At 37.9% G+C, this 14783-nt stretch overlaps 1 protein-coding gene across 1 annotated transcript in view; it reads right to left on the bottom strand.

Annotated features, from left to right (window-relative positions):
• Positions 1 to 5051: 5051 nt before the first annotated feature.
• Positions 5052 to 14783, bottom strand: part of LPL (lipoprotein lipase) — a 35150-nt gene continuing 25418 nt past the window's right edge. Inside the window, exons 7-10 of the mRNA XM_083175205.1 lie at positions 14297 to 14417; positions 10169 to 10354; positions 8742 to 8849; positions 5052 to 6762 (exon numbers count right to left, since the gene is read on the bottom strand). Coding sequence (XP_083031331.1) covers position 6762; positions 8742 to 8849; positions 10169 to 10354; positions 14297 to 14417 — 416 coding nt within the window. The 3' untranslated portion in view covers positions 5052 to 6761. The remainder of the gene's footprint in view (positions 6763 to 8741; positions 8850 to 10168; positions 10355 to 14296; positions 14418 to 14783) is intronic.

The following is a 14783-nucleotide window of genomic DNA, read 5'->3' on the forward strand; positions in this document are numbered from 1 at the left end:
GCAAAGAAAAGGTCAGTATAAACACTTGAAAGGTGGATCGAACTTAAAAGTAAGTAAGATAAGGCACGGCCAGATTTAGTTTCAGCTGCAGTTAGCCATGGACACTGTGATTACATTGAGCATAACCATTTCTCCAAAGAGTGACATGCAGTAGCTTATTATTACCTTATGATCATGCAGTAAATTGGAGCCGGTTCCAAGGTCAGTGCTTAAGTATATTTAGCCTTGGCTGTGGAGGTGGCAAGGGGACACCCTCTGTGTCTGGACATGGTTAACAACATTGAAAATGGTTGTTTATTGCAAGGATAGTTAGAATGTGGTTGGTGGTGATGGTAGATACAATCATTTATTTAAAAATCAAGTGGATGGCTTAGGGAAGATACTGTATATAAAGCCTTCTAGTAGACAATTCTGCATGTGAAGAAGTCCGTACTGTAGCAACCAATCAGATTTAACCCTTTTGAATGCCAACATGTCTGTGAGAGATGCTCAAAATATCTGCTAAAAATGGCAACATCTCTGTAAGAGATATGCAAGACATGCGCTAAATAAACCATCATCGCTCACATTTGTTATATAAATTCAAATAAAAAATGTTGTGTAAAAAAAAAAAAATATTTCCTATATATAAGGTAAACATTACAGGTCATTATGATGAATAAAAATGTTTGCTTGGCAATTTTCACACCAATTTTGACAAATTCACTTGGCATTCAAAGGGTTAATGTAGCATTTATTTAAAAAAAAAAAGTATAAGATTGGAAATTCTTCACTTGTCCACTGTCTGGAAGATTTGGAACATCTACCCCATTGTAACAGATCATGCTCAACTTTCAAGGATAATAATATGTTTTCTAAAATCTTTACTCAGGCTTGCTGGATAATATTTCCATCATCCCTTCCAGTGAAGAAACAATAAAAATGCTAGCAGTTAAAAAATGGAGAGAAATATGATTATTACTAATACTGGGGCAGGGGTGCTTTAAGAGAGGAGCAGGCCTGTGTGCAGCCTCCTCCATTTGGCCCCCCTCCAGTCTCCCAGCAACAGTGCACCACCGGGCACCATAATAGAGTCTGAGCATTAGAGAGCTCAGACTTGATTGCGCATTTGCAGAACTCTGAAAAAATGGTGCTGAGGACATTTTTCAGCAATTCCAGCAGTGCTGCTGCCTTCATCGTGGGACTCCAAAGGGGTAGGTATTAAAAAAATGGGTGCAGTGTACACATTACACCCATTATAATGCCACTTACTGGGGATCATTCAGAGGGGATACGGTCACTAGGTCTACACCACTAGGTCAACATGCCTCAAGGTTGACATGACTGAAGGTCAACATGTTGACCTTTTGATTGTTGACCTTCCCCAATAACTCTGTTGACCTAATGGCTCTGTCGACCTAACCCCAATCGACCTTCAGTCATGTCGACCTTGTGGTGTCGACCTAATGCTTGTCGATCAGATCATGAAATAACAGAAACACTTTGGGGGTGGCAATGGCCGCATGTCTTTGTTGTTCTGAGGATGGGAGAGGCCAGATCTCCAACAGAGAATGAAGCTTTCCTGGCCTCTATGTAATCTTCATCCTCTGTTGGAGATCCTCTGTTGTGGCGGCCAGCTTGTGCAACCCCATGGGTCAAACAGTCGGTCAGAGGTGCACGGGAAGATCCAATACTGCATCTTTGAACACAGTTCATATGAGTAATGCAGCAGGAGGCCGCATTACTGACATAAGAAACAGCAACCGCACCTCTGTCCGTATCTGAATAAGGGCCACAGTTGTGATCTACAATACATTTATAAGTTTTCAAATTACAGTAGGAAATAAAATGTAAGTGACATACCTGTAGTAAAGGTACATTAAGTGATTAATGAAGAACTTGCTTTTTAAATACATATATTGCACCTTTTATTATGTAGATTTAAGGAAATAAAAAGAAACGGCTGATTGTTTTGCACTAATATATTCTTTATTTTCACCTCAAACATTCATGTTAAAAAATAAATGATTTAAAGTATTAAAAATATTTCAAAAAGACACAATATTTACATTTAGAGTAAAAAATGCAGTAAAACTAACGTACATACAAAATATAATTTACGTTCATACATACAGTATAAAGTGAATAAATAGTGTATTTGTAATACGTTCCTTATGTAACCATCTTTATGCTATAGTCCCATGTTGTTGTTCGGATTTTAGGCTATTAGATACAGTTTAATGTTTCTTTGTATACAACCATATATATATACATTTTTTTTTAAATCTCTTTTAAATAGATCTTTATTTATATTTAATAACAGTAAGAGGTCATTTTGTTTAATGAAAATGAAGATATCAAATGTTAGGGCATAAAAGTATTGTCACGCTATAACAAATTAGACCAATAATCCACAAACTAAATCCCCAAATCCTTTAAATTGCAGGAAGACTATTACACTACAGTATTTACTCTATGGTGAATGCTACAGTAGAAATTAAATTTTATATATATATATATATATATATATATATATATATATATCATTATTTAATTTCTATATATAGGACATTATAGAAAAAATGCTTGTTAACTGGAATATCTCACAAAATGTTTAATTGTTTGTAACGAGGAATACATTACAATATATTTTATACACTTAAAAGCTCTTCTTTGAAGGCACTTTGAAGGCACAAGACTAAAATATTGTAACTTATATTTGACCAATGTCATTAGGGATTTTTCATATATGTTTTCTGTGACTACAATTTTCTTATCATATGGCAAAAGCCCATGACCGCTTACTGTGGTCATATACAATCTGTAGCACTAATTCACCAAACAAACTAACCAAAACAGTTCTCAACACTCTCCCTAGTTAAACCATTAATGAGGACAAAAGCTGAAAGCATATCAAATAGTGCCTAAAAAATGCAATAATGTAACAAAATATTTTTGACTTTTATGTACCATTTCTAACATTGGTTTAAGTATAAACTGCACAACACTGTTGTTACTGTACATCTGTTAAACACCTGAGTCACACATCATTCTGCAGCCTCTGTAGGAGTGAATGGCATCTACTGTTAGATAATCATAAACTACTACAGCATGTTATAGTAACACAAAAATCTGCCATATCACGATGGGCTGCCCTTGCTCCTGAGGACTGCATATTATTGATTAACAATAACCTTTTATGAAAAAGGCAAATCCAGGAGTGATGAGAAAAACACAGTGTGCAGTATCACATGGTCTGGAGATGTTCTCCTAGCTTCTCTTGAGGCATGTTCATGGGAGTGAGGATAGCAGCACTGACCATTATAAATATAGGTGAACTCGCCAGGGGATGTAATTAATATGCCGACAGTCAGGATCCCGGAAGTGAGGATGCCGATGCTAAGAGCCCGACTGATGACATTACCACCAACTGGAATCCAGTGATATATACAGTCTATTCTCCCTTGTGGGAATCCGCGACTGATGCCCACAGTGTGCCTGCAAGAGGCCTCATTGTGCTCCCCCGCTGCGGGCATTCCGACTGACAGCCAGGATCCTGACTGTCGGGAAAGCGGATTGGGTGGCTTATAAGACATAAGGGGGCAGATGTATTAAGCCTGGAGAAGAGATACAGTAAAGTGGCGATAAAGTGAAAGGGGATAAAGCACCAGCCAATGACCTGTGTTTGAAAATGACAGTTGATAGGCTGGTGCTTTATCTCTTTCCTCTTTATCTCCACGTTATCTCTTCCCCAGGCTAAATACATCTGCCCTTTGGTACGTAGTATTCTTTATATTTAATTTTTAACAGCTCACATTAAATGAAGTGGTGATCTTTGCCATACCACTCCTTTCAATACTGTGACTAGGTTGTATTATACTAGTTCTTTTCATTTTGCTGTATCAAAAAAATGTGAAAAATTTGTAAAACATATAGCAATTATGTGTTAACTCTTACTTAAGAGACAAAACTAATATAATTTTAGGTTTGGTTTTGTTTAAAGAACTTAAAACATTGCTAGAATTATTTCTGAGCAATTTCTATTACAGCACAAAAGTGCAACTTGATTTGGAAATACTGTACATTATATTGTATATAACATTTATGAAACATGAAATGTTCACGTTTTAATGTATTCAACATCTCCATTTGTTAATATTAATATAAAATGTTTTCTATATTAAATATAATACTGTACTTTGTATTCAATAATGTAAAAATTAGACACACGTTTCTGTGGTATGATCTAATGAGTATATATATATATATATTTTTTTTTTAAATAATTTTATACCATTGAAAACATAATATAAGTTTATTACAGAACACTAGATATTTAACAGGAATGTGCCTGCCCTACTTAGTAAACTACTATATGTGAGAAGAATCCTTATTGTACTCATTCATCTTTAATTAAATAGGCTACTACCTTGCTACATTGATTTATATTAAGCCAAGTCGCTCATAGACTCAATACAGGACCAGACAATACAGATCACTCTTTTCCGTTACACCTACAGACCTTTGCATTTATAATATATATTAAATTGAAAATGTCTGTGTATTTATATATATGCTATCCACATTAAGGTTCAATTGGCAATACATTGTTGTTTTTTAAAAGCATTTTTAATTTTTCATAAATTTTTTACACATGCACAAATAATTCTTTTATGACTGAAACCAATTATCAACTTCTTAAATGTAGAGAATTTTCTGATTTCAAATAAATTGGTGTAAATTAATTTCATACATATTAAGGATTGATTACGGGATACAACAAATGATAACTATTTTTTTTTTTACTGCAACAATAATTGATATTAAAGTATATATTTAATTAAAATATTCCAATTAACATTATATACTGTATTTATATGTTGATGCTCCCGATGTTTACTAGTAGGCTTACAATAAATATGTAACAATGCTGAGCATATTAACAATTTAATAAACTAGTCTTAATAAACCTGTAAGGTTCCATAGATCAAAAAAGTAATGGTTATTGCAAAAACAATTTTGTTTACTATGAAAGCTTATGTGCTGCACTCATAGGAATGCGGGAAAAAAAATTTTCCATCAATATTTCACCAATTTTATATAGATGTGTCATTATACACCTAGCATCTGTATGTGTCTTAGGGGGTCAGACGTGATCACTGCTGTGCGAATTTGCACATTGACCAAATTTCGAACGCCTGCCCATGCGTACAGATTTTAGAGAGCATGCGTGAGACCAAATAGCGACAAAAAAACTGTGATTACTCTGTTTGGAAGGCGTTCACAAGTTGATTGACAGGAAGCCGACGTTTGTGGGTGGTACCCGGACGTTATCTGGGATGCATGGTCACCCAACCATTTTCAGGGAGGTTGTGTAACTTCAGCATCGGGCTCCATCAGTCCGTTCAGCGTTATATTCGCAAGCTATTCGCAGCCTCGCACAGGGCGGAATTTACTCTGGGGGGCAGTGGCTATCTGATCACAGGGCTCTGCAAATTCACAGAGCAGCGTTCAGGTCTGAATAACCCCCTTAGTCTGTATACAAAGCATAACGGAACTTGGCAGGGAAAAAAGTGGCGACTGCTACATGGTAGCATTTTGTATAGAGATTTAGATCCAGGGCCTGATTCAGCTTTGTTAGCAAAGCAAAAAAAAAAGCACACAACTATACAAAACCATGTTTCGCTGCAAGTGGGGCAGATGTAACATGTGGAGAGAGAGCAAGATTTGGATGTGGGGTGTTCAAATTGAAATCTAAATTGCAGTAAAAAATAATTGTATCTAATATTTGTGGTCCACATGTAAAACCAACCAGTATTTACCATGCACACAACACAATGCATTTGCTTCCATTGCATTGCAGCAATTACTTGCTTTTTAGCTTTACTGAATTGGGCCCTCAGTCACACACAAATACACAAGTGCTACACATCAAGCGAAGCAGTCCCATGAGCAGCTTGTTGCATCCATTTATAACTAAGATGCATTTTCTGGTGAAAAAGATGCAAATAAAATGAGATGAACAGGACCTAGTGTGCTGAGAAGGACTGTTTGGCTTCGCTGCAACAACTGTGTATGAGGACACATTTGTACATGAAAAAGCATATATTAATAGATACTGTGTTATATATAGAAACCTAATTTGTGGCAGCAAGGAACATCCATGATGCTGATCTCTTTCTCAGGACCCCACACTGTTCACAATTTCCAGGTCCCCCAGCTGCTGCACAGGTGCATTCATTACCCATTGACTCATTTTAAAAGATTCACAGGTGGAGCTGATTATTTCACTTGTGATTCTGAGAGGAGACCTGGAAAACATGCACTGTGTGGGGTCCTGAGGACCGAGTTTTGGAACCTGTGGTATAATGCATCACACAAATACACTTTCTTAAATACATATATGGCGTTCAAGTTTCCATGTTTAGTTAGTGCACATACAGTTTGATCGTAACTTTAAATATTTCTTAATACATTTTGCCTGTATAAAATATTTTTACCAAAATAAATATGCACAATTGACACAGCTCCCTCTTCAGGAGTGGTTTCGTTATGGAGGATAGTCTGACTTTGCCTCCTCTTCTTTTCCTCAGTTGTTGTACTACAAGGAACAGTCTGCTATGTCTTGTCTATTTACCAATTTCTAATAGGATATGTACTTTGTTCAGACTTCCTTTGAGGTCCGGATATTATGGCTTGTAACAGATATGTATTTCTTCTTCAAAGCTTTAATAATGGCAAATGATACAGTTTGTGCTTCAAAGTGGAGAATATTTTTCAAATCTGTGAAGGAAATCACATGTGAATAGGATATTATACTTTAAGTTGTTTAATCATACAGGACATTACAGAGCTGGCCTTAGGCAGAGGCATTATAGGCAAATGCTTAGTGGAATCTCAAGCATCATGTCATACCCAGGGCCAGCGCCACCACTGAAGAGCGGCATTTCGCACCCCCCCCCCCCCCCCGTGCCGCGGGGGTACCTGCCCTGCGGCTGTGTATATAAAGCTTGCGGGGGGGGCCCTGCAGTCGATAAGAAATAACGAGCGCTATCCGCCTGGCTACGCGGAAGCGCTTCTGTTGTGGAAACACTGGCCGCACGCTGATTGGCTGAGATTCAGCCAATCAGCGTGCGCCGTGCGGCCAGTGTTTTCACAACAGAAGCGCTTCCGCGTAGCCAGGCGGATAGCGCTCGTTATTTCTTATCGACTGCAGGGACTCCCCACTGCCGCCGCCGCAAGCTTTATATACACAGCCGCAGGACAGGTACACCCCCCCCCCCGGCATCGGGGCGCCCCCACCCCGACTCGCCTGGGGCGCTCCGGTGCCTTGCACCGGCCCTGGTCATGCCTCCCAACATGACCAACTCCAGGAGGGACACAATGCTCTGTTTCTGCACTTCTCCCTTCATTTATAATTGCCATTACCTGTGTTGAAGCAGCTTTCTTATCAATTAACCTGTGTGAAACAGGTGCTGGCAATCATACATTAAGAGGGAAGTCAAGGGACAGAGCATTCTGTCCCTCCTGGAGAGGGTCATGTTGGGAGGTATGTCATGTCGACCTTTTCATAAGCTGACCATTTCCATGTTGACCTTTTTTTTATATCAGCCATTTCAGATTATCCTAGACACTGTCAACCTTTTCATTGTCAATTATACCACACCCACAGAATATTGCTGTCAATAGTGCAGTTTAGTAATAATACGGCAGATGTATTAAGTCTGGTAAAGTAATAAAGTGGCGATAAAGTGGTAATAAAATGAAAGGTGATAATACACCAGCAAATCAACTCCAAACTGTCATTTTTCAAACAAAGCTGATTGGCTGGTTCATTATCACCTTCCACTTTATCGCCAATTTCCAAGCTTAACACATCTGTCCCTGAGTTAGGCTGGGGCCACACATAGCGGCCAAGCGCGTCACATTGAGCCAGACCCGCTGGCATGGAAGAAGGCTGTGTGGGGTCACACACAGCATTGTGGCCGGATCCTGCCAAACAGGATTTCAAGGGGCACCCAATGAGGCACAGCCGCATTGTGTGAACACATACATTCTAATGTCTGTGATCTCAAATTGCGGCTGTGCCTCCATTCTGTCCTACCGCCAAATGCTGCGGTAGGACCCGGCAGCACATGAGCAGTGGTGGCCATTGATTATGCGGGAGTACGAATCAGCGTTCATTGCTCATCACTGGGCCATTCGCACTGGGCGGCTTTTGACTTGAAAGCAACTCCAATGACAAAACTGAGTTGTTTTCAAGATCGCCCAGTGTGTATGGGCCTTAAGTGTGTGACATTCTTTTAAACCTAACAAATGACAGCATTTCTTTAACTTGTCATTTTCAAATCCAATAGTAATATTAATTTGGAATCATCATCTCTGAGTGGCATTACTGTACTGTTTACATCCTGGGGCAGATGAAAGATGCAGTATAGATACTCAATATCACCGTACCCTTAGGGGTATATTTACTGTACTAAAGCGTGGGTTGTTGAGTGGAGATGTTATCAATAGCAACCAATCAGATTGTACTGAGCATTTATTTAGCACTTTTTTGAAGAGAATAGCTTGAATCTGATTGTTGCTATGGGCAACATCTTTCCTTATATAAAACTCAAACTTTAGTAAATATACCCCTTTTATAAATCCGAAATATTTTCTAGTCTAGATAAATATTTGCATTGTTATTACCGCACTCATGTTAGCAGTTTACTTTATAATATATTTTTCATCACAGTAATAAGTTAATGTGTTCATACCAGTCTTGGTTCTTCAAAACGGAGTGTTCATTACATCTCACAAATACCACTGGTGGTTTTCCACGTGTGATAGTGGCACGTTTCCCATCCTGGGGACAAAATACCAGCCTGAAAAAAAATATGCACACATGTTAACTTTACCTCTACAAACACGAAAATACCTGTTTTACCAGCTTCATATTAGTAGCATTAAAGGCCCCATAAACCCAAGCTCAGTGGTTCTCAAACTCGGTCCTCAGGACCCCACACAGTTCACGTTTTTCAGGTCACCTGACAGGTGCACTCATTACTGACTGACACATTTTAAAAGATCCACAGGTGGAGCTAATTATTTCACTTGATTCTGTGAGGAGACTGCAAAACATGCGCCGTGTGGGGTCCTGAGGAGAATCTGTACACTAGTTTATATGCTCTATGAGCAGTATCGGTAGTGTTTCCCTCCCAGTCAAACGATATGCAGTGTACAAACTGAGCGATTTCGGTAAACGATATTGGTCATTGAGAGGGGCCCCACTGAGCGATATCTTTTAAATACTTGTGTATGGAGCTTAAGTTTCCAGATATCCACAACTTTAGACTATGTTGCACTTATGTTATGTTTTATGGTTTTCTTTGTATGTTTTGATTATTTAAAAATTCAGAACTTCATCAGTGAAAGCTAGTATCATTTTCAGCTTTGTATGAGGTTGTAATATAATAATTATTAGCATCTAGAATGATTTACTAGCCACCAGCCTGTCAAAATAAAATTACAGTAACAGTAATGTCAGCTAGTGCCCTCCAACACCGGGGCGTTAGCTCCAGGATGGAGGGGCAGCAGACAGGCGCAGGGGACCAGCCAGCGTTTCAAGGGTGTGCCCACAAAAATGGTGTGTGCGCCCACAGAAATGCTGGGCGTACACCAGCGAACGCAGGCTTGTCAATGCCTGCTTAAAAACAGTGCCTGCCCCTTATTCAGCCATCTCCGACCAGAATAAAAGTCGGTCTAAATTCAGGCAGCAGGGGGAGTGGGTATTTGGTGGGCGGTGGGTGGCATGCACCTGCTCGCTGATCCACAAATATACACAGCTTAGCAAACAGGTCTGAATTAGGACCTATGTTAATAGTGCACTGCAAGAGATGGAGCTGCACAAATGCCTCACCTGCCATCCAGTAGCACATTACAGTAAGGCAGATGTGCCCAATAACTCAGGTCTATAATGTGGCCTGGACCTATCTTGCAAAACCGGTGGTGTAATAATTATTACTTGACACAAAGATAAAGTAAACTTGAGTCGCTGAACTTTTTGAATATTTAAGTTATGCTTGAGAAACACTACTATTTATTACAAAATAGAACAGTATGAGGATCGCCTTGTATTTTAGTAGACTGACATGATGGGTAGCTGTTGGTAAATGTTGGCATTTTCCAAATAACGGTTACTTACTTTTTCTGTAACTCTCCTGATTTTATCCTGATTTTTTGAACATCAAATGCAAATGATGTGAACCAATCGGACCAGTAAGACCAGTAAGAGTCCTTTTCCCATTTAATCTTCAGCATTAGCAGCTCTCCTACATTAAGTTCAGTAAAAATTAAGTAGGTGCACGTCTTATTGGTCGACATTTCAGCTCTAGAGAAATCAAACAAATTTGGTTAGAGTTTCTAATACGTACTGCACTATTTGCTGGAGATACTGACATACACACTACTAATGTCTGCAAACATGTCACATCCCATCCATGTATATTTAGATAAAATAGTTGGTTAAAAGAGGTATGTAAAAATGAAAAAATTAAGCATATTACTCATACTATTGAGTAATTAATCATATTACTCATTAATCATAGATTGGGATTCACTATATATCCTGCACAGTCTTCACTTTATTTCCTGTTGTAATATAATATTGTGTTCAAGTGCTTGTGAAACATTAATCATGTGATTCAACAGAATTTGGGAGTTTGGGAGGCTCATGTTGCACTCTCTGACACATTTCAAGTATGAGAAGCATAACATTCATACAGTTAATAACCTTGCAACCTTACGTAAATATTGCAAATCATGTCAATAGCAGCACCTTATTTCATAGTACTACATTTTATCCCAGAATTTCATAGACTTTATCAACTTTATATATATATTTTTTTACTTCCATAAAGTAATACGTCTTGCAAATGCAAATGTGTTAAATTAGGCATTGCTTATTGTATTTCTTAATGTAATACTGATGATGATTATTATTATTATTATTAGACTTTGGGGGTATCCTATTGTCGGCAGTAGCTTACCGAATGGCGTACATGGTCTGATACTAAACCAATGTTATCATCGGGCTATCCTATTGTAGCCAATTTTTGCCTACAATAGGATAACATATAGCCGATAACACATGGAATCTGGTATTCCAGGACACATGAGTTATCTCTGCAAAAATGGCTCTGCTGGGGCGGTTTATTGGGGATTATGCATTGCTTGCCTGAGGCATGCAAAGCATAATCCCTGATAAATGCAGGCATCGGGAAATCAGAACACAGGCATCAGATATAACAGGATAGCTCGCGGCACTACCCCCCTTTACATTTAGAATACTGTAGTAAATACATTTATAATAATAGTTTTACTCACTGATCTGTCTATCTTGTACTGACACTGGGAGAGATGTACTAAGCCTTTTAATGCGATAAAGTGTTGAGTCATATAGTAGAGTACCAGCCATTCAGCTCCTAACTGCCATGTTTCAGGCTGTGCTTAAAAATTTACAATAAGGAACTCCAAGGCATAGTATATCTGTCCAAATGAGAGGCTCGTGTCAAGTCGGATGTAAATCTAGTTCTGTTTTTGCACAAAATTTTTATGTTGAAACTGAGAAAACACAAATACTGTAAATGTATGCACATATGTTTGTAGACATTGTCCTTTTTGACACTTATGTCTTATGTTTGGACATCTATGTCTGAAGGTGCAGAACGTGGGTAAGGAAGATGAATAGACTTACTGCAGTAATAATGTATTTACAAAATTACAAAGCTAGTACACAAACACAGACACACCTATAGTACAGTATCAGAAGTGTCTCTAGGTGCTGAGGGACTGGTACAACTATACTAAATGGGGTGTGGTATAAATGACTGCACAGCGGGGGGGGGGGGGGAGCGCAATGAAGCCCCTTGCGGGCTCGCTGCGCTCGCCACCTATTTTATGGTGGTGGACCCGCACGAGGGAGCAGTCAGGATTCCGACTGTCGGGGAGTCGTCCGGCACCCTACTAAATGATGATCATTTCCTGTGTGGCTACTGATTGGCTAATTGTGACTGAACACTCCAGGTGATGTTGTTCTGCTATTATATGAATTAGCAGCTGTATATTAACATTATTGCTTTTACATCTCCATTTGGATTAGAGCAGGAAATAAAATTCTAATTAGATTTTTCTATTTTCAAATAACTGATGCACTTAATTTATTTTTATTTCTGTTTTACTTTTGTGTTTCTATTTAATTACATTTTATGTGCAACAAGTGTCTTTCACATTTATTAATAAATAGAAAGACACAAATCCATACCTCCCAACAGGACCCTCTCCAGGAGGAACACAATGCTCTGTTTCTGAGTCAGTAATTATGCAATGATTTAACACCAATTACAGTTTTGCGGGTGTCAACTGGTATATTTATCGATATATAACAGTATACTAAAATGCTAAGGATGATATTTTCTGTGACAATACTGTACATAGGGGACCACATCAATTCTTTACCTTGATTGATGTGGTCCCCTTGGTACCTTTACTTATAGTTTACTCATTTGTTCATTTTTATTCTAATTATTTTTCATGTACCTCCTTTTGGAACCTGAAAGTTGTTTTTTAGAGGTATCGTGTAATAAAAGTTATATTTTGAATTCATACCCTTATTACACATATCATATTTTTGTAAAGAATGCCCTGGCAACAGATTGTTAAGTCTTTATTTGCCCCTTGGTAAATCATCTGTTTTGTAAGTTTAAATACTTAAGTTATCCAGGAGCACGGCCAACCAAGTGCTGTAAATAACTACTCACAATAAAACAGCCATTATGTTGGTGCAAAAATAATATTCTTCATGATACTTCTCTTACATATTGATTTGAAAGTTGAAGTACATTGAGAAGCAGCCAGTATTGTCTTTGTAATAAAACTGCACTCTTTAGTTGGATTTATTACTTACTCTAAATCAGCACTGTGAACACATTTCATTGGGAAATCAAAATACAGTTTTTGGGCCATGTGCCTTGTTTTCAAGCAAGATCTCTTTTACAAGCACCTGTTATAACTGAAGTTTCATGTTTTATTTGAGAAAGTTCTCAGCATTCTTCCCAATATTTTCCAAGAACAATTTTATTATGATTACAAACATTCTGTATCATCTTTATATAAAAGAACTGGCATCATTTCTAATTCTTCTGAAAGAATATCACTTTAGTTTCTTGTGCTGCATGGGTGAGGATTAATAGGTTGGCACTAAATTGTCAACATGCATTAAGTCAATGGGGACAAAATGTAGAAAGGGACACGATTGACAGGGTCAAAGTGTATGGTGCACCTGGTGCCCTCCTCAGCTCAACTCCACATCAGGGGTGGCATACATACACTTATTTTAGGTGGCACTCTGATGTCTTTTAGAAGAATTAAGACCACACAGGATTCATCATCAAGATCTTTCGAGATTTATTCTCGTCATCAGGAGATGATGACGAGAATAAATCTCAAAAGATCTTGATGATGAAACCTGTGTGGTCTTAAATTCTTCTAAAAGACATCAGAGTGCCGCCTAAAAGAAGTATATATATATATATATATATATATATATATATATATATTTCACCATAAGTAACCTAAATCAGGAAAAACTTGTACCCTCGCAGGCTCGCCACACTTCTACTATCAGGGCACATGGTACAGGTTACTTTTCCCAATCATAGTCCATGTGGTTGGTAATTGATGAAAAAGTAAAATAAAACTGTGTTGACAATTTACTTTTCCACCTTTTAGGCCTGATTCTGGTCCACTCGCAAAAGCAAATTCTCTCTTCAGCGGACAAAACCATGTGCACTGCAGGTGGGGCAGATGTAACACGTGCAGAGAGAGTTAGATTTGGGTGGGTTTGTACTTCAAACTGTTATCTATATTTCAGTGGAAAAATAAAGCATTGAATATTTACCTTGCACAGAAACAAAACAACAACCAAATCGAACTCTCTCTGCACATATTACATCTGCCCCACCTGCATTGCACATGGTTTTGTCTATTAGAGAGGGAGAATTTGCTTTTGTGAGTGAACCAGAATCAGGCCTTTTGTACATGTCAAATGATCATCTATCAAATTTTTGTACCTGTCAACTTAATGCATGCTGATCATATGGTGTGGATCTACTGACTGTTGATCTACAATACTATCAGGAACCCGTGTTGCTTCATCATACGTAAAATACATCCAGTGTGATTTAGACTGGGTTACCCAACAACTCCCAGAATCATTGGTTGATTTACATGTACTATATACAAAATTTTCAATTACACAATACATTATACTTACACTGTAAGTGGTCGGTTTTCACTTTCCCCATTTGTTCCATACAAGGAGACCAGGAACGGTTGGTTGATTAGAGTCAGGTTCTTCTTTGCAAAGAAATGCACTTTTACTTGATAGTGAAATCCTAAATATAAAAAAAAATCAAAAGAATACATAAGATTTGGCGTATCGTTTATTTTTACAGATGTGAAAATAGACCTTTAAACATCTTTAGCCCATCGACATACGTCCAACACTGCTGATTAATGTATTTGTCATCAATGTCTTGAGGATATTTGTGTCATTATTGTTTGAGGATGTGCTTATTATTTATTTATATATCAGTGTACTATTTATTACACTATTTCCTCATTTATTTTTGTGGATTTTTTCTAATACACTCAATTCACAATAATTTAGTTACACATTGCTAATTATTTTACACGACAAAGTTGGAACTTTGGGCCTTATTTTGGTTCATTCTTTCTGACAAAATCCTTCTTAGATGGGC

Source organism: Crinia signifera, chromosome 1, assembly GCF_055691185.1.
Source record: "Crinia signifera chromosome 1, ASM5569118v1, whole genome shotgun sequence".
NCBI lineage: Eukaryota > Metazoa > Chordata > Amphibia > Anura > Myobatrachidae > Crinia > Crinia signifera.